The 25557-nt window shown below is 42.8% G+C and overlaps 2 protein-coding genes across 6 annotated transcripts in view; one reads left to right on the top strand and one right to left on the bottom strand.

Moving 5' to 3' along the window:
* The window catches only part of SH3RF2 (SH3 domain containing ring finger 2), a 107765-nt gene that overhangs the window by 77029 nt on the left and 5179 nt on the right, over positions 1 to 25557 (top strand). Inside the window, exon 11 of one of the 4 annotated variants that reach the window (XM_025209525.1) lies at positions 19295 to 19841. The exons of 1 other annotated variant lie outside the window; for it this stretch is intronic. The gene's annotated coding sequence lies outside the window, so the exon portion shown is untranslated. Of the gene's footprint in view, positions 1 to 8634; positions 8746 to 15174; positions 15247 to 19294; positions 19842 to 25557 lie in introns of those variants that run through there. 2 more of the 4 variants (XM_025209526.1, XM_025209527.1) reach the window with 2 other exon arrangements.
* On the bottom strand, positions 8637 to 18285 carry PLAC8L1 (PLAC8 like 1). Of its 2 annotated transcripts, XM_025209545.1 has the most exons (3): positions 15155 to 15456; positions 9705 to 9841; positions 8637 to 8823 (listed from the first exon to the last, which is right to left on the bottom strand). In XM_025209545.1, the coding sequence occupies exons 1-3, from the start codon at positions 15336 to 15338 to the stop codon at positions 8650 to 8652; spliced, it is 495 nt and encodes a 164-aa protein (XP_025065330.1). In that variant the 5' UTR covers positions 15339 to 15456; the 3' UTR covers positions 8637 to 8649. The 2 variants fall into 2 exon arrangements, 1 of the variants encoding a protein (XP_025065330.1); XR_003095126.1 differs by lacking the exons at positions 9705 to 9841; positions 15155 to 15456 and adding an exon at positions 18211 to 18285 and having other exon boundaries at positions 8765 to 8823.

Here is a 25557-nt window from a genome sequence, read left to right as displayed (position 1 = left end):
ACAGACATTAAACCTTATAGTAATTTGTAGCTGTAGCTTGGGTTTTTTCCTGTTCATGCCCTGCATCCAAATGATAATTAACAGGGTACTAATGAAAGGATAGCTTGCTTTCTATGACCTACTCAGTAACCTGCTGATGAACTAACCAACAGTTTTCAGCAGCTGTCCTCTCATGAGGATCATTTGAGACAGCTGTGGCAGAGCCACGCATGAGAATTAACTGTGCAAATGGAGTCACTGGCAAATGCTTCAGGTATAGGAAATGCCCGAGAAGAAGCCAGCCTTCACAATGGAGAGGGGATTGCAGGGCAGCTTATGCATTTTACAGCTCTGTTCAAAGCAACTGCATTCATTCATTTCATCCAAAGCCTAGTGTGATAGACATGATTATCCCATTTGTGGAGTCAAAGAGGTAGTTGTTTTGTACATACAGTTCCCAGGGGCCTGACAGCAGTGATCTAAAGCATGTACCGTAAAAGTCAGCCTGCCCTGTGACCATTTGCTTGCTATTAAAGCAGCAAAGGCTTCCTCTTTTGGGACTGTAAGGTCTAGCAGTGCTAATGCCATGGCACATGCTATTTGCATTGCTTCTCAGAAGAGACAGAGCTTTTAAATACATCCAAAGAAAGCTATGTTCCATAAGGGGGAGTTAAACTTCAGCTTCCTGGCGAATAGTGTAGCAATCAGACCAGTAATTGCCATTCTCTTCCAATGCAGGAATTGCACTTGGAGCTTTAAACCTATACAAGGGATTTAAATGGACAGTGAACCATGTCATGAGAGGTCAAGGTGCTAACTCCAGCTGTTGGAATAAGTGGAATGCTGTTTGAAGTATGCAATATTTACCCTTTAAATCTTGTTACATCCTACACTACTGGGTTCAGTGCTTTTTCCTCAGACATGCAAAACACGTCTCTGAACTCATATAGATGGGACAATGCCACAAAGTGTTGTATAGAATGGCAATGATGGTTCATACCTTTCATAAACTTCCCAGGCTCTTCAGCTAAAAATGCAGCCACCTTTGAGGTTGACAGTTCCAATTTCAGCTTCACCATGAAGCCTGATGTCCCATTCATCCACAGCCACGTTTGAGGTGATAGACTGGGAAATGTAAGGCACTTAGATCCTCACTTGTTAGTGACAATTGCCCCTACCATAGAAGTCTACAGGATTTATATCTTCAGAACCTCAAAACAGCAGAGAGAACATGAGAACAGCAAGTCGGTAGTTTCTGAAACTCAGTCAAGAATCCAGCACAAGTTGCATTCAAAGAGGTATTTAAGGAGGAGGCACAGAAAGAAAACAACATATCAGAATTTACCAATGGCTTCAAAAAAGGAAATATAGTGAAGCATAGTCACCTTGTAAGATTAATCCACAACTGGAGTAGATTTTCCCCCTGACTCAACAGTCACAATGGGAATGGGAATGATGAAGTGTTAGTTGCAGAACCCAGTTCTGAGGATACAAAGTTAGGTACCTATGTAGATAGAAACCTGTATAATTGAGCTGGAGTTATTTTCCTTCTCTCTTGCCTCAGCTCTGCCACCCACTAGCCTTTGTGGCCTGATTTTCAGAGGTGCTGTGAACCAGAGCAGCAAGAGGCTCAATGCTTCTTGAAATCAAACTATTAAAGCATAACAAACACCCAAATTTACAGGGCTGCTCCTGCCTTGAGCAGGGAGTTGGACTAAATGACCTCTTGAGGTCCCTTCCAGCTCTGTATTACTATGATTCTATGAAAGGGCCTACCTCAGAACAAGACAATAGCAAGATCCAGCTCTCACCAGCATCAATTCAGGAAGTTCCCTTTCACAGAAAAAAATCTTCTGTATATGTGGATGGAGGGTGGTAAGATGCAGGGACTCATGCAAGGTTGCCCATGAGTCCTCAAGACTGCAAAACCACACAACTCCTAGTTACAATCAGTGATACTCAGACTGGCTTCCACCCGCAAGTAGCTCTTCAACTTACCACCAGTGGTTCTTCTTGGGAAATGTCATCAAAGGGCGCTTCATTTTTTTTTTATTGCATGCATTGGGCATGTCTTTTATTTATTTGAATTTGTTTAAAGCAAGTGTTTGCATATGTAAAGGAAAGAGTTCACCACTCTTAAAAGATTGTCCCCTGGGGGACTGTGCCAATGTCAACTAATGTAGCATAGCTTTTCCTTTTGAGTTGCAGTGTGTTTGCTACAGTTCACAAAGGGATGTAGCTGTTGGGTCCTTTGGTTAACACAGACTGTTCATGTGGCTTCTGTGCCTGAGGCCTGAGTGTAGAGTGGCCATCACAGAGGACAGTCCAGTTGTCCTCTGTCCTCTATTAATACAAAACTGGACGCCTTTATGTCCTCTATTTTTCTTGAACAGGGAACAGGGGAAAAATGGGTAATTTTCTTGAAAAATAGAGGACATAAGGGCATCCTGTTTCATATCAATAGAGGACAGAGGGCAACCGGACTGTCCTCTATGATGGCCACCCTACCTGAGTGTCTCTAGACAGCATAGTCTTGAGCACTCAGCAGTGTATATAGTAAGAAACACCACCTATTTACTGTGATCAAACCACTTGTGGGTTTGGCCCTTGTTCCTGATAAAGTTTAACACCACTGGCAGGATGGGGCGACCAGAAAGCAGCAAACTTTGCTTACATATGCACATGCCTTGAGTCCTGAGCAATGATGGGGAAAGAAAGTGCTGACAGTGAAATTGGTGCGTTGGTAAAATAGCATGCAGCTATTTTGGGATGGGAGCTATCTAAATCGGTGTTTCTTGCGCAGGCTGTTTCAGTGTTTTGATGCCATGGTGATAGGTGCCCTAAATATACCCAAGATAAAGAGAGAGATGGATGCAAAGAACTCAAAGTAGGGTGAATTTTAAAGTGACAGATTTAAAGACCAGATCCATTTCTACTGGCCAACCCCTTTCAGCTGCAAAACAAACCCACCCTCCTGTTTAACACTAGTCCCTAGTACAACTTGTTAAAAGTGAAAATGCTTGGAAAAAAATAAAGTCCAGTTAGGATTTTACAGTTGCATCTGCTGAATACCATAACTACAGACCATCACAGGGAGAAAGGTACCAGGGCCAAGTTCGTCCTTCCTGCTCCAAAAGCACCAGCTAGAGGTAAAACCCCACTTAAGGGCTCAACTGTGGCTTTGTCCAGAGTCCTGTATAAGGGGCAACTCTTACACAGTGCCTACAGTGCCTCAGGAGCTGGGCTTCTCTTAACATCAAATTGCCCAACCTTGCTCTAATGCAGAAAACTCAAGTTGTGATGGAATAACTCCCTGTGTAAACACTGAATTCCAGAGTAAAAGTGAATGGCATGTCCCCAGAAGGAATTATTCCAGTATAGCTGCCCTTTGCATTCATCTTGTTCAGATGTGGGTGAGCATTTACAATGCACGTCTACACTGCACAACAGCGCTGTGCAGAGATATCCAAACCCACTCCCCACTGACTAGCTTGGGTATAAGACAGACACCTTGTTAGCCTAATGTTGTCATGCCTTGCTTCTCAACTACATTAGGCTTTTGTGTTGCTCAGAAGGCTGGGGAATGACAGATGGAGCTCCCCCTTTTTTGTTTTCACTTATTTTTGTGCTTCCTTATCCATCCAAACTAAAATTTGCTGGATATGGCAATCTCTTTCTATTGTTTCTGGCTGTTTGTGTAACTCCTCTGGCAGCTAAAGGGGCTCACTGATGAGCAGCCGAAGATATTTTCTCCTCCCCAGGGGTTGAACAAACTGCCAAAGCATTCCCAGTTCTTGCCAGTCTAGACAGCCAGGCCAGCCCTCTGGCCCTGCTTGCTGTACTGCTGACTCCATGGCCTTCCGTTTTAGTCACAAGATACCAGATAAGTACACAGTACAAAGAAAATCACATTAGCAGAGCCCAAGTATAATTCCAGATACGCTGCAGTGCAATGTGTCTGTATAATGAAAATATATTGTTCTCTGCCTAGCGAGCTGAATGCAAAAGAGCAAGTTGGTCACATAGAGCCTCTGAGAAGCCACAGAGTGCCTTGTTTGTCTGAAGACCATAGAAAGGGATCCCTGGAAAAATGAATAAAGTAGTCATTGGGGACAGAAGGTCTGTTAATGAACCTCTTCCAAGTTCTTGATTGGGGTTTCTTCTCTATCAGCTCATTTTTTATGATTAGTTAATGAATTGGAACTCAGATCAGATCATTCATCAGCTCTGTTTTAATTGCCTGCCTAGCTGTGCAAAGACCTGGAAGTCCTTCAATAAGTAACCTAACCCCTTGAGCTTGAACTGCACTCATGTTTCCTGATGAGGAAAAAGAGAGCAGAGAAGAAACAGAACACTTTAACCAATTCCTTCTACAAGTCTCACTTGCAAGATGTACGTGTGGCCCTAGCCAGAAGCAATTACTCTCTGACTTACCATAGAGACAACAGATCAGCCTCACAATATGCTAGGAGAATTTACCAGTCCAGGCCAACCTGTCCCAGATCCCAATATCCTGCCTGTTGCCATGTGGATAATAGTCTTAAAAGGAATATCTTGCTTGTCCCACATAGCGTTTTATCAAACTGCTTCAGGTGGAACCCGTGCTTTTGCTCATTCCACTCTAGTGTGAGTTTAGTGTTATCTGATGACCTGGATGGCCTGGGATTATACATAGCCTATGTTGGGAGGATACCTGGTTGCTTGGAAAGCAGATTCTAACTCCAACCTTGTTAGGAGTCAGAAGCAAACTGAAAAGTGCTAATAAGGTTTAGACAGGGATTATAGCCTCTGTCAGACGTTATCTATAACCAGTTGTATTGCTGCTTCCATTGACTTCAGCAGGAGCAGGGCTGAGCCCGTCCTTCCATTCCATTCACTTTTCCATAATTACATTGTTGATGTCCTCCAAGTCCTGCCAGACCCAGTAATTTGAAAATGTCAGGCCCCAAAATAATCACAAATGACTTAAAAAATGAAATTAGAAAAAAGGGGGATGGGGTGGCGTGGGGGTGGGATTGGATTCTTTTTGTCTGTCATTTTTAAAAAATCTTTGGGATTTGTGTTTTCAAATTTTTCTCTACCGAAAAAACCTCTATTGAGGGCGAGAAATTCTCTTTTTTTGAATAAAAGCTAAGATTCTCACGTAATTCCAGGAACTAGGATTTTGAAAAAAATGCCAGTTATCACAAACTCATGATAAACTAGCAAAAAGTTGACAATAATAGGCACAATCTCAAACCCTGGTTTCTGTCCTGCTTTTCCAGAGAAAACAGGGGTGTCTTGACACTGGCAACGAGGCTAGCATCTACAATGGATAGTTAGCTGTGTTAGTCGGAAGTAAGGCAGAAGGCAGGGCAGGGGGAGAGCGTACTAAAGAGACTGTGCTGTGTTCTAATGAGAATTAGGATGTGAATAATTTTCTTGGGAGGTAGGACTATACCCAAATACCAGCAGACACAAGGAAACAGTTAACGAGTATCCAGCATGGCCCAGACAAAGCCAGGAAGAATTTGTATGTCTGCAACGTAACAAGCGACTGAAAGATGATGATTGTTCCTCATTGCTTAGCTTGTTTTATCTACATCGGTGCTATTAAAGAGTCTGGGACATACTAGTCCATTTTTGCATCATAGTCAAGTGATAAGTAATGCACCTTTCCTCTCCTGCTTGTAATATTTCACACTGAATTGGCAAGGCTATTTTCTAAAATTAACATTAGGCAAATCCATTAGTCTTTAGTGCATTTAGACTTCTTACCCATTCTGTAGTCTTAGTCACCAGGTATTTTAAATAGGTCACTTTGTTCCAAGTGTTTTATGTTCTTCTCTGATCCTGTTTAATATTTCATAACCCCCCCAAAAAGCTAAATACACTAAAAATTCTAGCCTAAATCTACAAAAGACAGCAAATTAAGTTAAAATTTGAAAACAATGGGGGGAGGAGAAGGAAGGGGGAGGTGGCATTCGACTGACAGTGCTGTCTAACTAAATCTTTGCCCCTCTTTTTATTAGTTACAAGTTAAGGCTCATATCAGCTTTTTCATTTGACCAAGGCTATAGCAGTTTGCAGTTTAAGGTTTCTTTTGTTTGCTAGTTTTAGATTTAGCTTTTTAAATTAAAAAAACAAAACAAAGAAAGAGAGCTCACATACTCATATTTGTCTCAAACTCTTCAGATCTGAGGAGAGAAGCCAGGAGCACCACAGAGCCATTGTACAAATTCTTTGGCAGATGCTCGTGGGTGAACGTGTCCCTGCTGTATTTTAACGACAGGTTCTTGGTTCTACCGTGGCCCCTTTACATATCCACGATACTTGAAAGGTATTGCAAAGTAGTGGGATCCCTGCCAATGAGACAATAATACCCTGACATAAGATTTCTCTGGCACAAAAGGGGCCCACAGAACAGCTACTCACCATCCTTCCTCGGGCCCCCATTTTGGGAGTGTGAGAGGATGTGGCCACAACGTGGCAACAATCATCAGCTGTTCTCGGTGCTGGGGCCACAGTTTGTTACTGAATCCATGGACCTTTACTGAATTGTGCAAAGCACAGCGGGGTCCAGGATACTGGAAGCACAAAGGTAATTTAAAAGCTCGCTCCTCCACTTACCTATACCTTTTGCTGGGAAGAATAAGGCAGGATTTGGCCCACAGATTTCACATACATGCACCTACACACACACGACACGTCACCATAAAATGGAACTGAGTCCCTATGTACATTTATAATGTTTTTAAAATATGAATCATTTACGAAATAAAGTCGCTGACATTTATTCTGTAAATAAATACTCTGTGTAATAAAATTTATGGAAGACTTCCTCCCCCTTTAAAAGAATTCAGACTTTTTAGATGTTTTTTTTTGAATGAGTCTCAATACCTCATTTGTTTCAACACTTCAAAAAGGCCCATCATGAACAGTGTTTAGGACCTCATCCTGCCCAGCTCCAACTAGTGGGGGCTTGTCCATAAGCTTCAATGGGACCTACACAAGCTGATTGCTCTGAATTATATTTTGTATGACATTGAGGCTGGCTCCTGCATAAATTTTACATGGGCTAGAAACCACTGTTTTGAGTGGCATGTGGGAAATGGCCAAATTCACTATAAATTAAAAAATACAAAAAGAGCCAATTAGACAAAATTTCAGCTCAGTGTCTATTAACGGCTTTCACAGCCAGAAGGAGCTATTCCATAAATTATCTTGTCTGAACTCTTGTGCAATACAGACCACAACATTTTGTCCATTCAGCCCTGTATTGAGCCCCAAAACTGCTACAATGAAATGTTACAGCCATATTATAATAAGGAGGAAAAAGGGAAACAATGGCAAATATTTATATAGAGATAGACATATATTTTCTTTTCTTATTTGGTGATGGGGTAGGAGATGAACAGAATATATAATTTTTTGTCTTTTGTTTAACTTGTATAAACTAAATGATGTTTAAACCTTTTCCATAATACAAAGTTCATTTTTAAATGCTTTCCCCCCTCCACAATGTAACATACTTCCTTCGAGAGAAGAAAATGAAAACTTGATGAACAAAATTAATCTTCATTTTCTGTTTTTTATTAACCAGGGAGATATTTATTTTGTATTTCATCAGTTGAAAGGCAATGGTTTTAGAAAGCTCTAACTTGCCGGCAGTTTACTTGTCTAAGTTTATAGCTCTAATGTTTAGTTTTATTATCTGTAGATCATTTAAAAGTTATCTTGACTCAAAAGGATGGCTGCACCTTATACACTGGAAGAATAATTGACAGAACTGGGTCTCAGAATGAGTGCACTGTAAAAATTAGCTTATTAGCATAACGGAGGTTAGCAGATGGACACAGGTCAAGTTTTCTATGCCAAATACATATATTATTCCATACCGTAGAAACTATTGTGTTACCATAAAAACTGTTTTTGCATGAAACAATAAAACAATGTTTATTTTCATGTATTTCAACTGAATTCTATTTCTCCTCTCTGAACAAGAGCACCATCACTGAATTATCCCACCTTTACCATGTATGTCTAGCTACTCTGGGACTATAGTCTGACTTTGGGAATCTAGACAGGGTTGCCATTATTTTCTCCCTTTCCTTCCTATAATTTTGAGGGACAGAAATCCTCAAGCTTGCCTCCAACAACACTAAGTGAGCTAAAAAGAACATAACAGTAATTATCATTACCATGAGGGTTTTCATCGAAGGATCTCAAAGCCCTTCTTCAAGAAGGGCAAATTCAGTCATTCTCATTTTACAGAAGAACAGCAGCAATTTACACTGCAAATTGAAGGGAACCAGTACCCATTTCCTTCCATTTCCAGTTTCATGCCCTGTTCATTGAACTCTGTTTCTTCTTGTGTCTTTGATCCTCTTCTCTTAAATTCTTTTCAGCTGCAGAGTGATTTTTCCACTTCTGTTCTCATAAGAAAATTTCTTCACTATGCACTGAGCTTTCTGATCTTAGTCCCCAGACAGAGAAGGCAGTGCCATACTTCTGGGCAGACATAAGAGCACTGAACTGTGTTAACATGGCTATACTGCAGAAACTGGCACCTGAGATTATTGGGTGTTATATCAGAGCCCCATAGGGCCACTAGGGAGGCTTTGTTGTAAAACACTAATGCATTTTATTTCTAAAAATAATACATTTACATTGCAGGGAGAGGGGAAGGTATCACAACTCAAGTTCTGTGGCTGGACATTTTAAAACTGGAGCATCTATAGCTGTAGGAGCAGTGTTTACTTCGTAGATCTGGGTCGTAGCCCTCCTCTTCAGTTCCCTAGCTGCTTGACAGACAGCAAAAGGCCAGCAGCAATGAACTGCCATCCAGTCTTCACAAAGGGTTCCCTGGGGAGAGAACAAAGATAATTTCTCATAAATGGAATGGCTGCAAATTGGCTTTTCCACCTCACTTCACATGTCCTGGGAAGACACAAGGTCAGATTCAGACCCAAGCCAAAGAATTAACCTGGCCTTGTGTTTGTGGAGGAGAGATCTGATTTTGGCCCAGTATCTAACAGGTTCTTTTAAAAAGTGCAATAGATAAGTAGAGTGGAAAAGGAGAAGATTTAGACCCTGATTGTGTAAGATACTGTGCACCCACAACTCGAATGAAAGTTGATGAGATCTAAAGACACTTGGCACCTCACGAGGTCTTGAAAGAGTCTTTCAGCATGGCTTAAACAATGTCCTTTATTTTCTTTCATCCTGATTACACACAAATGTGTATTTTACAGCATCAGCTCTGGGCTGATTTTACAGCAACCACACACAAACACCATCCTGTTCTTACAAAGTACTTTAAAAACATGAGTAGTTGCTTGGCGTTGGCATTCTATTATACAACAAGATGCTGCCTTTGCCTCAGTGCAAGGAGAAAGGGCATTCTTGAGATTTAATGCATTAGTTCTGCTTTAAAAATGCATCAAGGTAACAGAAAAGATTTTCAGATCAAAAAGGAATTTGGCTGTGTATGAAAACACACCCAGGAGAGGGTGAGGAGTTCCTCTCTTCCCAGCCTGGGTCCCCAATGAACTTTTTACATTTGCGTAATTTCTACATTATCAATATTCAGTGGCATGCACTAGCACACTAATCCATCTGGCCATGTCCACGGATATTAAGCTTCTGTTGCCATGTCTGTTGGAAATGGGGTACTTGAGGAATATGCCTCTCACCATTATGTAAGTCGCACAAAACAAAATAAAAGCACACACACAAAGACTTACTCGTATTCTGTGCCTTTCTCTGACGCCAACTCTTAATGCTAAGGTGGAACCTGGTAGCAACGGGAAACACAGGCACTCCCCATAATGTCTTGCAAGGTTGCATTCGAGACATGGACTGCACAATGTACCACAGACACCTGTCAATAACCACAATCAAAGGAGTGCCATCATCTCAGCCTTAACAGGGAAAACTGGTTGGATAATACCCTAACCTAGACCACCCGATTAGTTCTAACAAGCCCAACCATTCTGAGAGTCAAGCATTTTAAATTAATTTAGAGAACTGCCGTGAAAGAACGCTTGGTTCCAACTGCTCTTTTCTGTGGACCAGTTTCACTGGTCCCATCTCCTCTCCCCAACTACTCAGAGTGCAATTCTCATCACGTAGCTTTCTGCAGAACACCAAGCAGGGCTGGGTAAACTTCCGTGCAATGATCACAATACTGCTCGACAGAGAAGATCCATGCCAGTTTCTATGCTTGCTTTAACCACATAAACTTCATTATTGTTAGAAGTGTGCTGCTACAATTTCCCTAGTCATTGAAGGTAAGAATTTTAAATTTTTGATCCAAGATAGCCAAGCCATGTGCCAAACAGATTGGCCAACCTTTCTAACAGCAAATGGCGTTTTATACCCAGGATCCAATTCTAACCCATTTCCAATTTTTAATAAAGGCAAGATGTTAACTATGTTTTGAAGCCAGGTTGGATTTAGCCCCATCACACAGTGTGCTTAAGATCCTATTTCCGCTATCAATTGCAGTACTGTTTTAACCAATTGTGTTTTCATTGGGTCTCCTAAGAATAATGAGGATAGACCATGCATCTTCAACACTGTGAACCAACAGCCACACTGAAAAGTCATCATCTTCAAAATATCTTTATAGACAGCTCTCAATCCCATTTAGAAGCATTTGTTTTTCTAATTCTTGAGAAAGGTAAAAAGCATTATCATGGCCCCATGCTGCTCATTTAAATGTCTTTTGTTCTTAAATTAGGAATCAATGCACCTAGGAAAGTTTTCCTCTACAGCAGAGTCACAGAACCAGGGCACACTACATGGAAACATGCATTTTATTTGCTTTTATGAAGATAGAGACAATATTTTTCAATAAAATGTAATGCTTCATGCTCTGCTAACCTTGGTCCAGAGTTCTCTTTTTGTGAAATCGCTACATTAATCTAAATGGAAACCTGGATCTGTAATTACTCTAAATATTACACTCTGAAGATGACAAGAGCTAAAAAATATCTTGGCTACAGTCCTCAATCTACCTTACACCTGGGAGCAGAATACTGGCTAGGAAAACATGTATAATCCTGTGTGTCACTAGCTAGAGAAACTAAACCTGGTTCCATTGACCCAAAAAGATATTTTGCACATAGCAAGGACTTAGAAAAAAAGATAAGTTCCCACTTCTACATTTGGCTGAGTCACTAGTGATGATGATCAGGCCTTGCAACTCAAATCAGCCCAGCCAGGACTTGGAATTAAAAAGCATTGGCCCATCATTGACTAGACAACCCATCATTGTGTAGACACCCCACTGATTTGAGGGCACAGTCTGACTTTGTACCTCCATCCAGATTTCAGTTACCTTCAGACAAGTAAATTAAAGCAGTAGCAGCTCCAGGGTATATGCACTCCAACCTGTAGTTTTCAGTTTCCTTACCGTCAATTTAAGTTCATCAGTCTACCAGGCAATTGTAAACCATATTCCTGTTTATTTATCTGACTAGTATTTTAAAATGTTTCCCATAAAATGATCAGCCCCAGCTTTTAGAGTAATGCTCAGAATAAAATTCAGAGAACTAGTACACAGAGAGCACATTAAGCGCCCTATACCTTTGAATCTAACCTTGTTTCAGATCATATCCTTAATGCAATTTAATGGCAATGATTTGCTACTCTTTATATATTATAAAAGACAGATAAAAGAAACCTGGAAGAAAATAATGAGTGAACAAAAAGAGAGAGAGAGAGAGAGAGAGAGAGAGAGGGAGAGGGAGAGAGAGAGAGAAGAAACCCGAACTACTGTTAAGGAAATAAAACATCAAAAGAAACAGAAATCACCGCTATTAGTTGCGCACCTTCCATTTAATGGGTTAGAAATTACCCAAGCAATTTCTTTTAAAGATGAGAGGAAAAACAGTGCCTTCTCAGGAGTCCGTGGCATGTCAGGCTGAGATACAGAAGGCAGGTTCACTACCTTTTGCTTTTTAGCAACTGTTTATATACAAAAGATTTGGGTTATAAAATAAATGTGTTTGTGAACCGACTCCCTTTTAGGTAGGGATGGCAGGAAGCCATTGCTTAATGGCAGGGGTGTTTTGTGCCATATGCTAGGGGGTTAATGCAAACCCTTGCTAGGACACAAAAAAGGAGGATGAAAGGGGAACAGCAACTCAGCCAAGTCCTTTGTGGTACTAAGCATCCATGACTGATTTCCAGAGTATGTGGGTGGACAACACCCTCTTTTGTCCATTCAGGAACTAGCCAACTGCTCTTAAATTGTCCAGTTTATAGTTGTAACATTACAAGTGGCTGTAAACAACAGAAATTCATTTGCAGGCAGGATTTAAAACAGCTGCAGTAGAGAACAGACAATTTAATATACTACTTGCTCAACATCGTTTATGGGAACTTCAGCAAACTGAAAAAGAAAGTATATTTGTTTGAAGGTCTTCAACTCGCATCATAGATACACATCCAGTTATTTCTCTTGATTAGCCTTCCATATTCTAGATTAGGGCTGTCCAGCTTCTAAGTGGCCTGGAGCTACAAGCCTCGCAGCCTCCACAGTGGGGGTCAGGGGTCCCCCAGAGCTCCTCCTTAGGGTTACTCTAATTCCAGTTCCAAAAAAGAGGACATCTGTTGTGGGGACACCTCACTTCCAACCCACAGCCCCCTGCCCCACCAGTGCCCCTGACTCCCAGCCTGCAGCCCCTCACTCCTGACTCACAGTCCTTCACTCGCCTGGGCCATGCTGGTGCGCCTCACTCCCAACCCACAGTCCCCTGGCACTGCCAGTGCCACACACTCCCCACCCAAAAGCCCTCTGGCCCCCAGTCCCTGTCCCCCCCAAACCATAGCCACCCCCCCAGCCCTTCTGGTGCCCCTCGCTCCTGACCTGCAGCCCCCTGCTCCCCCAGCCCTGCCGGAGGCAGCTCCTAACTATCCCCACCCTAGCTGACCGAGCTGGAGCGCAGTGACTCCAATTCACGTGGAGCGAGTCCGGCCCAGGTGAAAGCAGGAGGGAAGAGGAGGGAAGGCCTATGGCACCCCACACCCTGGGCTGGGGCTCCTCTGCTAAGTGGCCTGCCCACACTGCATCCCCTCCCCCGGGCAGTGTTTCCTGGCCATCCTACCTGTGAGCATGACCACTGGCCCTGGTGCTACCAGTCCAGCCACAGAGCTCCCCCCGGCCCCTTTCCCCACTGGAGGGGAAGGCCTCCCTCCTGCCCTGCCGTAGCCCTAGAGCCCAGACAGCTTCCCCCAGTGCCATCAGGCACCCTCTGCCACTCTCCCTTCATGCACCCCTGCCATACACACACACACACACACAAAGACACACGACAGTCCCCCAAACCTAGCCCTCCAACCCCTGCTCCACATGGACTTACCTACATGCAGCTGCCAGGGCTGTTCCCACCACCCTGCCTGGCTGCATGCTGGCCACGTGCTTGTGGGTATGCATGCACACATGCATGGTGTCCTCTGCCTCCAATTGCCCTCCCCCCACTCCCACCAACAGAACAGAGCAAACTCCCGGACATTTGTTCAGATTCTGAAAAACTGCCTGGATAGAGATTGGAGGACCCAAAAAGAAGACATGTATGGGAAAACTGGACATATAGTAACCCTACTCCTCCTGTTGCACCATGCACCCTGGTTCCCCTCCACCACCACCTTACACCACACACTTGGGCATCCAGCCTTTCCTTAACCTCCCTGGCCCCAGGTTTTCCCACTGCATCAGACCTCTCAGGCACCACAGGCCACAGGCTCTCCCAGCTCTGTGGACTGAGCCATGCCCCACCCACTTTGGTCAGGGAAGGGGAAACCAGAGGGAGAGTGAGCCCAGAGATCCTGGGTGATTCTGCAGCTTGAGAAATGTTGGGGACCAGCAGCCAGATGGGAGCCTGGGGGCCACAATTTGACTGCTTATAGGCCACCAGTGGGACAGACCAGTTCTAGGTGGTAAGCAAAGCAGTTTAACCCATAGAAAAGGGTCAGATGGAAATAATTAGTATTTGGGTTACTGAAACAGAATTGGGGAAGAAAAGGAAAAAAAAAATGGATACATTTCTGGCCCTGGGGATATCTCAACCCCTCAGTAATGTGTGAAAAAATCCAGGTGCTACACACAGTGGATGTCACTTATTCTCTTTAACTGAAAAAGAATAGCAGCACTAAGCCTAACATAATATATCTGGCAAGTTCAAGGACTAAAGAGAATTTAGTACTCCGGACTCTTCCTTTTGCCTGAAAATACCAAAGGACTTTGCAAGTGAACATAAATTTAGCCTAACACTAGGTTCATCTACATGAGAAATCACTGCAACACAATAAACTCTGAAGCAGTTAGAGCTGGAGCCATTTGCCCCCGGGCGCAGCATCGACATGCGTCCCTAAGACAGCAGCAGTTTGAGCCAGGGAAGAACAGCCCCAGGCTGGCAGGAGACTCAGGGGGTGAGGGGTCAGCCCTGGGCTCTGGGTGCCAGTGTCAGGGAGCAGAGGGGCTGGCTGGGGCACGAGAGTGCTGAAGTGTGGAGCCGTGCAGCAAGCAGCCCCCGGACTTTAACACGCTCATGCCCCAACCAGCCTCTGTCACCACCTACACGTGTTTTGTCACACTCAATTACTCTGCCGTAAGACAGTACTTTCCCCAAGTTAATTTATTGCACCCTAATACCAGTGCACTTGTAGATGGTGACACTTTACTGCAGAGCTAATTAGTCAACTTTGAAGAAAAGTGCACGTGTAGATGCACCCACTGCGAGGTAAATCTCACCACCACTGCATAGCCAGGGAAACTTCAGGCATTAAACAACTTGCCTGTCTCTGATTATAATTATAACAAGGCCATAGCATGTCTACAGCAAAGATTTCCCAAGGCATGTGTCTGAACCACACTGCATTTCCCCCTTCGTTTCCTTCTAGGAGCACCATAAAATTAATCACTTCATGAAACTAGATTTTCAGCTCTACAAACATGCTTCCATAATTATTAATTGCTTTTATGATTTAATTTAGACTGAGAAGAGCCACTGGTATATTAATTGCTCTACCCACAAATCAGCCACTGTGGACTGTCTGCTCTTCAATTTCTAGGATCTATGAATTGGTCTACAAAAGTCTCCTCCTGTTCTTGTTCTTTTAACCAGTGGTCCCTGGATTCAGATACATAGAAAACATTGCAGAACAGCCAAATAATGAAAACTCTTACAAACTCTTTTGTCACTGCAGACTCCAAACAGACCGGTGGTCCAGTCTCCACCTGTCCGTACGACTGTCGTGATAGTGGACATGCTAGCCCTGCGAGTTGGCTGGGTCGTCACAGGCTGTACTGGCCTTGTGCTCCTGATTTGAAAATGAACAATAAAATAAAAGGGAGTCTTGGCTTTTATCATTGAGTTGGCTCATAAACAAAGCACTCCTGAGTCCAAGGGGAAAAAAGGGGAATTGATGATTTCAGTGTTACCAATTTGCTTTATTTTATGACAATCCCTTTCTGCAGATTCATTTCTCCTCTCACAAAATGCAGAGAAAATTTATTTGATCAACACTGCCCTTCAGTCTCTAGTGAAGAAAGAAATGAACAGGTACCAAGGGCTTCAAAAGCAAATATACAATACCCATAAAGGCTTCGGCATCCACCAACCATATCACTGCAATTTACCTCTTGAATGTTAAAGATAGAAACCTGTTCACAACACAGATCTCCTTTCCTTATGATGGACGTATCAACTCATTCATGATTTCACTGGAACAGGTTTTCAAGGCCTCAGCTACTGCTATTGATTTTCCTAGAGTAGAACAATTTAGTTTGCATGCTGATATCACTCGCTCTCTTTCCAATGTCGCATGAAACTTGACTTCCACACCAGCAGCACCCACGTTCCAGAGATGTGTTGTGAGTTACTCTTGTAACAGGATAGTCTATGCTGGATTTCCCAAGAGGTTCGGCCCAAAAGAAGCAACCAGAAGTCATGGGGCAGCAGAGCGTAAAAGTATCTTTAATTCACCTTTGTGCCAACCAGATTCTGCCTTTAGAAGAGATGGGTGCTGATGGTAGTTTAAATTATGGCAGCATCTCCCCAAATCACCTGTGTTTTTCAGTCCCTTGTGACAGATACTCCACACTGCACCCTTTCCTTCTGCTGAAACCATCCTCCTCTCTGGCATGCTCCTAGCCCTGATTCCTGGAGACTGAAGCAAGGCTAGAAAGACAAAATAGGACCAGGTATGCCCACACCAGCCAAATCATGCAGTGGGGAAATTATCTCCTGGACCTTTTGCGTCACTGCTATGCCCCCTACATGCCACTAGAGCAACATAAAGAAGCAACACATTGGGGGACAAACACCACTGCCTAGGTGCCATGCTTGTTTCTTGCAAATGGGAAAGTAAAGCCAGTAGGTTCAATCCTGATTTTAAAAAAGCAGGAGTTGGTAACCGGCCTGTCTGGTTTTTTTTAACTTTTATTTATTAAAATGCTCTGAAGGCAGATTAACTTTCCTCGATATTGTTGTACCACCTCCCTTGAAATTGAAACTGCAAGGACATTGATAAAATGCATTGAGAGGGTTGATTGGTTTCTCTGGCATTCCGGTAAAGTAACCTGCCTGTTTGCTGAAATGCTCTTTTGCTTCTTCCTAGAGCAATGCTACTTCACTCAACCTAAAATGTACTGTATGGGAACTATTTTGTTACCTGGTTTCTCCAGCAGTGGAAGAACATAGCAGTCCTCGTGGTAAATTAGAGCATCAGTCCTATCTTCAGATACCAACAGGGTCTGCTCTAAAATTATGTAAATCAGGAAGGACAGCCTGTATCAGTTTGCAGGATTTGTTTTCTTTGTGAGAACATACAACAATCGGATAATAGTTTGACTGTAAGGAAATCATATTCTTAAATTAGGATTTGCAGCATGGTCTCACAGAGTGGAGCAAAGAGCCAAGATTTACTCTCATGGTTCAAGCATCCCTTTCCATTTGCGAGCGTCCTGAGGGAAGAAACACTGTAGAATTCAGGAATCTGATGAAGAATCATGGCTTCTGCTTGAAAGCCACACCTGATCTGGGCACTTCTATATCCCCTCTTGTCATGATGCCAGGAACTCATACGTTGGGTCAGCATAGAGGAGCTCTGGTAGCATACTTAGTGCCTAAATGATTAAAACTCCAAAGGATGGTTGGTGGTTCCCTCTCCCAATGACATTTAATGCCTCTTCAGAGGCTCCCAGCACCATGGACCTCTGCAAAGCACAAAGAAAGGAGGGGATGGTGCAGTAGAAACAATTAACCTCCTCCTCATCTGTCTACATGAGGAAAGCTGTTCTCCATGTGCATCATGGAAGAACAGTCCAGCCCTAGGCTGTATGCTCAGCATTGCAAAGATTCTTCTCAGGTTAGCGATACCCTTACAATACCACACACAACAGTTTCTAAGCTATTAAATAGGGATAAAACTTCCTTCTCCCACATAGGCCAATTTTAATGCTGAGCCCCTTGAAAGAGTAAAGCAGCATCTAAAAATTAAAAAAAACAACAACAAAGGTTGTTACAGACATTCAAAACCCCTGAAGCAGAATCAATCTAAGTTGCAGCTTCTTTAAGTGGCGTAGTTCAGTTTGGTAGCAAACAGAACATACATTTGTCCTTTGGGTGGCGGGGGGGAGAATCTTAGACTGGACTCTGCCATTTTTAAACCAATCGATGTGTGCTGAACCTCTGTTCTGTTATGGGTATAGACCCGTTTTGTGTGCTGAACTTCTGTTCTGTTACAGGTACAGACCAATTTCTGATCACTTATACCGGTAAAAGTGGGCCGACTTGTGTTTGTTTCTCAATAAGGGGACTTTTCAAATCAGCAACCAACTTGCATCTCTAACATCTAGGTGATAATTTCAGATAGTTTCTCCTCTTGGTGTAGAATAAACTCATCACAGATTAAATAATCCTTCTAAAACAGTAAGTCACTATTGCAACATAGCTACTGTGCTTTAATCAAAGATTCTGTACACTTTGTTGGTATCAAACAGTCAATAGCTTTCTCTTTCCTGGCCAGCAAAGTCTAAGGACCGAATCAACTTCTTTCAGCTGAAATCCTAAAAGAACTGTGTAAGAAGTCTTATCTAAACTTCATGCAAGGAACAGACTTCTGTGCATCACTATACACTGCAGTGCAGATTAATTTGTCACCCCCTGCAAGGCATTTTACATACAGATATATGAAAGCCAACTAAGGAGCAAAGAACAGTCACTTCATTTTATATCTTACCTTGAACCATCAAGGAAGAAAGCCCCATCTTCAGGTGCTGTCAGGGAAAGGATCAATGGCAATTGCATCTCAGGCAATGAAACTTCCTCAGTAGCACTGAGACAGTGACATCCAAACCTGTTCATTTCACAATAAGGGAAATGAAGGATCAGGGGTAGGAGGGTGGAAGTGAGTCTTTGAATCCAAAAGAGAGAGGCATCTCACAAGTGTGCTGAGTAGAATGATGATGACATCACAGCATTCTTAGTCCTGATGTCACAAGCAACCTGCCCTGACCTCCCAGCACGTTTCACACCCGGCCCTAACAAGATCTCTTCACACGACAGCCGAGGACAGCTGTGCTGCTTGTAAAGCCTAAATGCTGCAGATGAGAGTGCTTTAAAATGAGGAATAGCTAAATACAGACTTGAAGCTTACATTAATGAAAGCTCATCTAGATTCCCTTGAATAAGAACTGCTGATCAGCATCCATACATGGTTTTGCTATAGGCTTGGCCCCAGTTAATGCGTGTGCTTATTGCATAAATATCTGCTTGTTTCAATACAATCAGTACTTTCACAGTGGTTAAACTAATACGAATTACAGTGCACAATTAGGGTGATACTGTTCTACACAATATGAAGCAAATTTACAGTGATTTATTCAGAGGCAATATGAGAAAATACTTGCCAAGTTGGGGGGGAGAGAAGAGGAGGAGGGAGGATGAAGGAAGAAGAAACTATCATTTAATACTGGCAGAGGGCTCTGAAAACTAAACATTATATCAAATAAACTTTGAAGGACAGAGATAAACCAGTCACAGGAAATGAAGTACAAACAGATTTAACACTTTTAAAGCTTTCTCTATTAATCCAAATTCTACCAATACATCTATTTACAAAGCCCCCCTATTTCACTAATATATGGAATCTAGCCTGCTAACAAATTCCCTCAGTGTTTTGCTACCTTTTAAAGTCAGACAGATGTTGGGCAAGTGCCTCTACAACAGACCCACAGTTCACACAGAAGGGATCAGTTTTATGCCTCTTTTATAAGTAGGCCTCCCACATTGCCCTTGATGATATGAACTCATTTTTTTGGCAGGAAACATGTGGAAGACAGCTTGCTCTGAAATTGCAGTTTTTCTTGCATCTTCAAGGACAGGCACTTGATAGGGATCAGCAAGCTGCATTCACTTCACTTTGGAGATCTAAGAAGAAAGAGGAAAACTATTTTCAGTTTGGGATTTATTTTTAGATTGGGTGAAATGGATAGATTTCAACAATCTGTCTTGGCTTCAAGTAACAGTCATACTAATTTGTGCTTCCATAGGACTGTTCAGAAACTCTTGACATTTTTACAAACATTAATTAAGCCTTACAGAACGCACAAGAGGGAGGAAAGCATTCCTGTACGTAGGGATACTGAGGCACAAAGGAATTAAGGATACTTACCCAAAGCTACACAGGAGACCAGCGACACAGCCAAGAATCTAAAGCAGAAGTCCTGATCTTGCTCCATACCACTGAACAACAGTACTTTTAGCTAATGATGACTATATTCCAAACCTGTATTTGTGTTTTTCTTGTAATCTATTCCCCAATCAAAAATGACCTAAGTGAAATTTTCCCAGCAAGACTTATGTAAGGCCTTACTTATATCACTGGTATAGCGATTCTAACATTGTAATAAATCTCTTCATCTCATCACTAGATTTTGAGAGACAGAAATTGCACAAGTACCTGCATAACAGTGACATCTCCTGGAAACAAACAAAACGAGATTGGAAATCAGTTTAGCTTATCGGTTGCTTCCTGTGCATTTAAAACCAGATGGTCTGATGTGCATGAGAAATGTATTTCTCTTGTTCATTTTTGCTCCCTAGCAAGGTAGGGAAGGGGAACTCCACAAAGCCAAACACACCTAATTTTTCTCCTGGGAGCCATATTTAAAAATTGCATAGAGAAATAGCGCACTGTACCAATAAAGAATTGATTCTTTGTTCTCAAGATAAGCATTAAAACAAACAGAAGTTATTAAATGACAAGGAGAAAGAACCTTTGCTGTTAAAAGTTTTGGGATCAAGGCCAATTTGCCCTGCTCGTCTTGTCTGTTGCCAGTCAACCACTGCTTCCAGATTTATTTTTATTTATTTAGTTTCCAATTTCTGGATCCAGTAAAGCTGACTTCAAGAAGCAACAGTGCTGTGCCTTTAAATAAACATTTTTGATCAACTTGCTTCTACCTTCTGGCCTGAAAAATACATCTCTAATGACATGACTTTCTGAGGTGGGAGAGGAGAGTTGTCAATCAGGACATAATGTATGTGGTTATTTGCAAGAGTATCTAATTGGTTAGTCATCGGGGATAGAATTGAGAGACCTAAATATAAGGCTTATTCCAAAACCTATGGGACCCTCATAGAGAAGTCAGCTTTGGGTATAACCCCCCGATTTTGGGATGTCACTTCTCACCCAAAACTTAACTTTTGAGTTTCAAGATGGTATCAGAGCTACAACCTGAGCCATGCAAAGGCTTTAGACCCACAGTTGCTTAAGGGAAGTCAAACAAACAAGTGTTCAGGCCTTGACAATCCCCTATAAACTGGATTTGCCACAATAGTTTCATAGTTGGTAGGGTCGGAAGGGACCTGAGTAGATCATCAAGTCCAACCCCCGGCCACGGCAGGAAAGAATGCTGGGGTCAATCGACCCTGGCAAGGTGTGGAAGACTAATCAAGACTGAGTCCATAAAAGCAACTGTGAAATTCAGCCAAAAAAAATCTTGATAATAGAATGAGGGATCATTCAACCTAGTGCAAACCCTTCTCAGAAAGCAGCATGTTTTCTCAGAGACAATCAAGAGGGGAACAAGTGGTTAAAGAAACTTTGGCAAGAGCTAAGGCATCAGAGGTAACTACTATAACATATTTAATTGGTTTGAATGTACAAGATGTCTCCTTCGCACAGTCTCAGATTTTTTTTTCTCAAACAGATAAAAGACTAGTGCAATGTCTGATTTAGGCATATGCAAAACTAGGAGAGTATTAAAAGTTAGTATTTAAAGAAATGAAGATCCCAACCTGACAGTGCAATGGCAGTCTGCAATGTACAGAGGCTTGAGCCAAGAGAAAACAGTGCTCTGTGCTCATTGAGACTTCAAACATGTCACCTGGAAACTACAAGAGGACTGGGGGAAAAGAAGAGAGAAGAGTAATTGGCAGTAACACAGGGGCATACGGGATATTAATGGGAGCAGGATCAGAGTGGATTTGACAATCCTAGGCCAAGACATAAAAAGAAGGAAATTATACAGCTTTTTGTTCTGAGTGCAGAGGACTTACTAGAACAAAGATTAGATTTTTACCGACTAATTGAGTGCTACTTAAGAGCCAGATCTATTTATTTACATGCTTCATTCTCCATCTAGCTGAAGAGCATTGTTTCCTGGGGTAGAAGCCTGTGCGTGGCTTCATTTAACCCAAGGAAGCTGGTGCATGGAAACAACTACACAGTCTTGACAAGGTGGAGATCTGGACCTAGGAGCAAGGGAAAATCCTGGATGACAGAACTCTTGTCCTGCTGCAACCTTCTTCTGCCGTACAGCTGTTTAGCTCCTGACATCTTCCATCAGATCCACTAGTGAGGACTTGAGGTTGGACCCTAGTTTGTCTGGAATCCCTCAACAGGCCTGTTTGCCATGGGTGACCTTGCCAGGAGGGCAACATAGCTCTGAAGATCATTGGGACATGCAAGCCTCTCCAACACTACAAGGTCTAGGTCCACGGAGAGGCCATCTAGCTATTTATACACTGACTATTTTGGTTATTTCCTTTGTAGGGGATTAGTACAGAGAGGTGGTTAGTCAGGCATGAGGCAGGATAAATATGCACCTTATAGACCAGAGGTGTCAAACATATGGCCTCAGGGCAGGATCTGGCCCATGGCTCAGACCCCATGTGCCAGCCCCAGCCTCATACACTGCATGCCGTCTGCAGGCTGGACCTGGCACTATGCATGCTGCAGACATGAGGGATGGCATGTAGCCCACACCCCAGACTCCCTGTGCCATGCACAGCACAAAGTCCAGCCTACACACTGTGGGCACCAACCACTGGCCCCAGGGCTCACTGCGCACATGGTCTCCAGGGCTGGGGCTGTCTGCAGTACATAGGCTGGACCCAGCACTGCACACACACTCCAGAGCATGAGCTGCATGTGTTGCACAGGGTGGATCCATTTGCACACCCACTCCACAAGGTGGCAGTCCCAGTCCAGCCCACAGACTGGTCCAGCAACACTTCCAAGCCTGCAAGGCCGGATGAGCTTAACACTTGTTATAGACTGACATACAGAGAGCATATATAGGATTAGTACAGGCAGAGACTTTTAGAGGAAGAAACTCACTTCCCACCATTAGGCACAAAGAAGAGAACAAGTGAAAGCTTGAACAATTGCTAGTTCCAGGGGCCGTTTCCTATTTATCCAGTCTTAAGTTCTCAATGCCTGTTACATCTCCCTCTGCTCTTATTTCTTACTGAATTTATTCCTTCTGCTATTGCCAGCTGCCTTACTCTAAAGCTCCATATCAATTTCTCCCAGCTCTCCAATTTGTATTACCTTCTCCACCAGCAACATCCTGCTGCTGCCCTTATCTACCAAAAGATGGTGAAGAAGGAGAGAACCAGAAGAAGGATCCTATAAGCCTACCAAGAATACCAATTAAAAAAAAAAAAAAAAAGCAGAGAAGCGTAAGAGGATGGAGATGGAGTAGTTGGCAAGGCATTTGAGAATGAGATTGCTGGAAAAGTTACTCACACACACACACACACCTGTGACACATATAGATCTGTGCCAACAACACACAGCACTGGCTTTTTACTTTGTTAGTCCTACTCACTTCTGTGACCACCCTGACTTTCCACTCTTTGGATGGAGATGTCCTCAGAGGTGGGGGCTCCTGAGCATTTATTCTCCTGGATGGCCCAAAGAGCTGAGCCATATTGTCAATGCTTGTATAGCTTTACACCAACAGAAGGGGTTTGCTATACAAGGGCGCTTGTACACGTGATGGGGGTTTAGTCCTCAGGGTTTTATTCTATGCCCCCTAAATTGAAACGGTGGGGCATAGAATAATAAAACCCTGAGGAATAAACTGTTAAAATTTTTCCAGCATGTTACAGCGAAGGGCCTGATTTTTTTTTTTTTTTTTTTTTTGTGCCAGAGCCAGACCCTGCCCATGGGGGGGGGGAAAGCCAATGGCAGGCCAAGTTACCCCTGAGCTGCAGGGGACCCTGGTCCTTTCCTCTGCAACAGTGGCACCCCACAAGGCCGCCCAGGTAGGCTGCTAGTGGGCCAGGTGCTATTTTCACCATGCATACATGGTAATGGTGTCATGTACAAGTGCCCCAAGTCTCAGCCACACAGAGAGGATTTACACTTTTGCCTTTATCGCTGTAGTGCTCTCTAGTGGATGTAGTGTTCAGGTCAGGTTCCTATGACTACAATAGCAGACACACGCTGCAATTGCAGTTAAAATAGCTCATTTTCTTACTGGCAAGCTGTAAAAAGGTGCTAAAGGAGGCCACCTGGCTGTCTGCAGAAAAACAAATCAAAACTGCTCATAAGAAAACAGTGAGAAGGGCTAAAGTCTTTCAGGCACATCCCTTGACTCCATAACACTTATAAAGAGGATACCTGTCCCTGCACCATACTTGGAAGACAGGCACATATCAAATAAATGGAAGTGGACCTCATCACTTATTCACCGATTGAGATGCTGAACTCATTCCCCTATGGTGCATATAGTGAAAAGGAAAACAAGCCAGGCCACCAGTGAGAGCTACTGTTAATGCCCCCTTGACAGCAATGATCATGTGATATGAGGTGGAAGGAACATATTATACCTGAACTCAGAGATTATCATGGCTCTCTCTTCTTCTGGATTCACTCCAAGACTCAATGTCGCTGTGATGGTTAGCAGAACCAAACGCTGCACTAGAAGTGGACTGTAAGTGTGAATGCTCCACCTAACAATCTCCAAGAATCAGACATGCTCTCTGGGAGGGTGGCACTTATTTCCTTTGCTAGTTTAAAAAAGAGTTGACATTTTGGAAGTAGTACAAGGCCTATTTTTCAACCATTTGCTTGGTGGAGCTGTGGAGGGGGAAGTAGCAAAGGACTGCTTATTTATATTAGTGGAGGTTTGTTTGCATTCTGCTTTACTTATTTGCACAGAAGCAAATAAAAGTACCTATTTATGCATCTAATTTGGGGAAGACATTTCTCAAACAAAAAGTGCATTTTAAAATGTGATAATAAAGGGCAGGGGGAAAGAAGATGTACATTGTCCTGCTTAGCTCGCTCAGTATGACAGACTGTCTCATGCTATTACGTTATTCCCTGCCTTCCCCTCACCGTAAGTTTGAACATCAGTAACAGGTTAAACCACATGCCGCAGCAGCACCCGTTGTGAGCCTGACCAAAAAAAAAAACCAACTGTGCAGAACATTACCCTGTTTATGCCACCTTTAATTAAATATAGATCTGCACATAAAGGGTCTGTTGTTAGAAGATTTCTGAAGCAGTCCAGCCCATGACTCTCAAGGCTAAAAGAGACCTCTTCTTTAAATGAACCCAAGATATTGTATGGCATTCTGGATGCCCTGCTTTAGAAAAACCGTATTTAAAAAGCAATTCAGTAGTCTTGTAATTATAACAACCCAACAGTTTAAACTGTTCATGAAACTATTTCCTTGAAAACAATTAAAAACTGTTCCCTTAAAAATCACTTTACAAGCAACAGTTTTAGAAGACAGCAAAAGTGCAACACCTTCTTTAACTACACTTCACTTCAGGCACTTCAGTCTTTTATATAAATTCTTGTCTATTGTACACACTGGGGAAACATCCACACATACTTTGAGGAGTTTTCCCCATGAGATTACTTTTGATCTACAGGTCCACATAACATCCAGCAGGTTCTGTTGAAAGTCACCTCTCTGGAAATATCAAACACCAAGTGTATGTAGTTTTTACCCATCCATTCCCTTCCTCTAACTAAACACAAGATCTGATCAGCTTCTAGAGAAATCACTATGTAGTTGATAAGTCGTGTGTGTAAACCGTCTTAACACTGCAAAGGTAGTTTTGATCTACAGGTCCACATAACATCCAGCAGGTTCTGTTGAAAGTCACCTCTCTGGAAATATCAAACACCAAGTGTATGTAGTTTTTACCCATCCATTCCCTTCCTCTAACTAAACACAAGATCTGATCAGCTTCTAGAGAAATCACTATGTAGTTGATAAGTCGTGTGTGTAAACCGTCTTAACACTGCAAAGGTAGGCAGCTATTGGGGGGGGGGGG

This window comes from Alligator sinensis, unplaced genomic scaffold (genome assembly GCF_000455745.1).
Source record: "Alligator sinensis unplaced genomic scaffold, ASM45574v1 scaffold135_1, whole genome shotgun sequence".
NCBI classification, from domain to species: domain Eukaryota; kingdom Metazoa; phylum Chordata; order Crocodylia; family Alligatoridae; genus Alligator; species Alligator sinensis.
The sequence above is the reverse complement of the archived record's forward strand: the minus strand, read 5'-3'. Positions and strand labels throughout refer to the sequence as shown.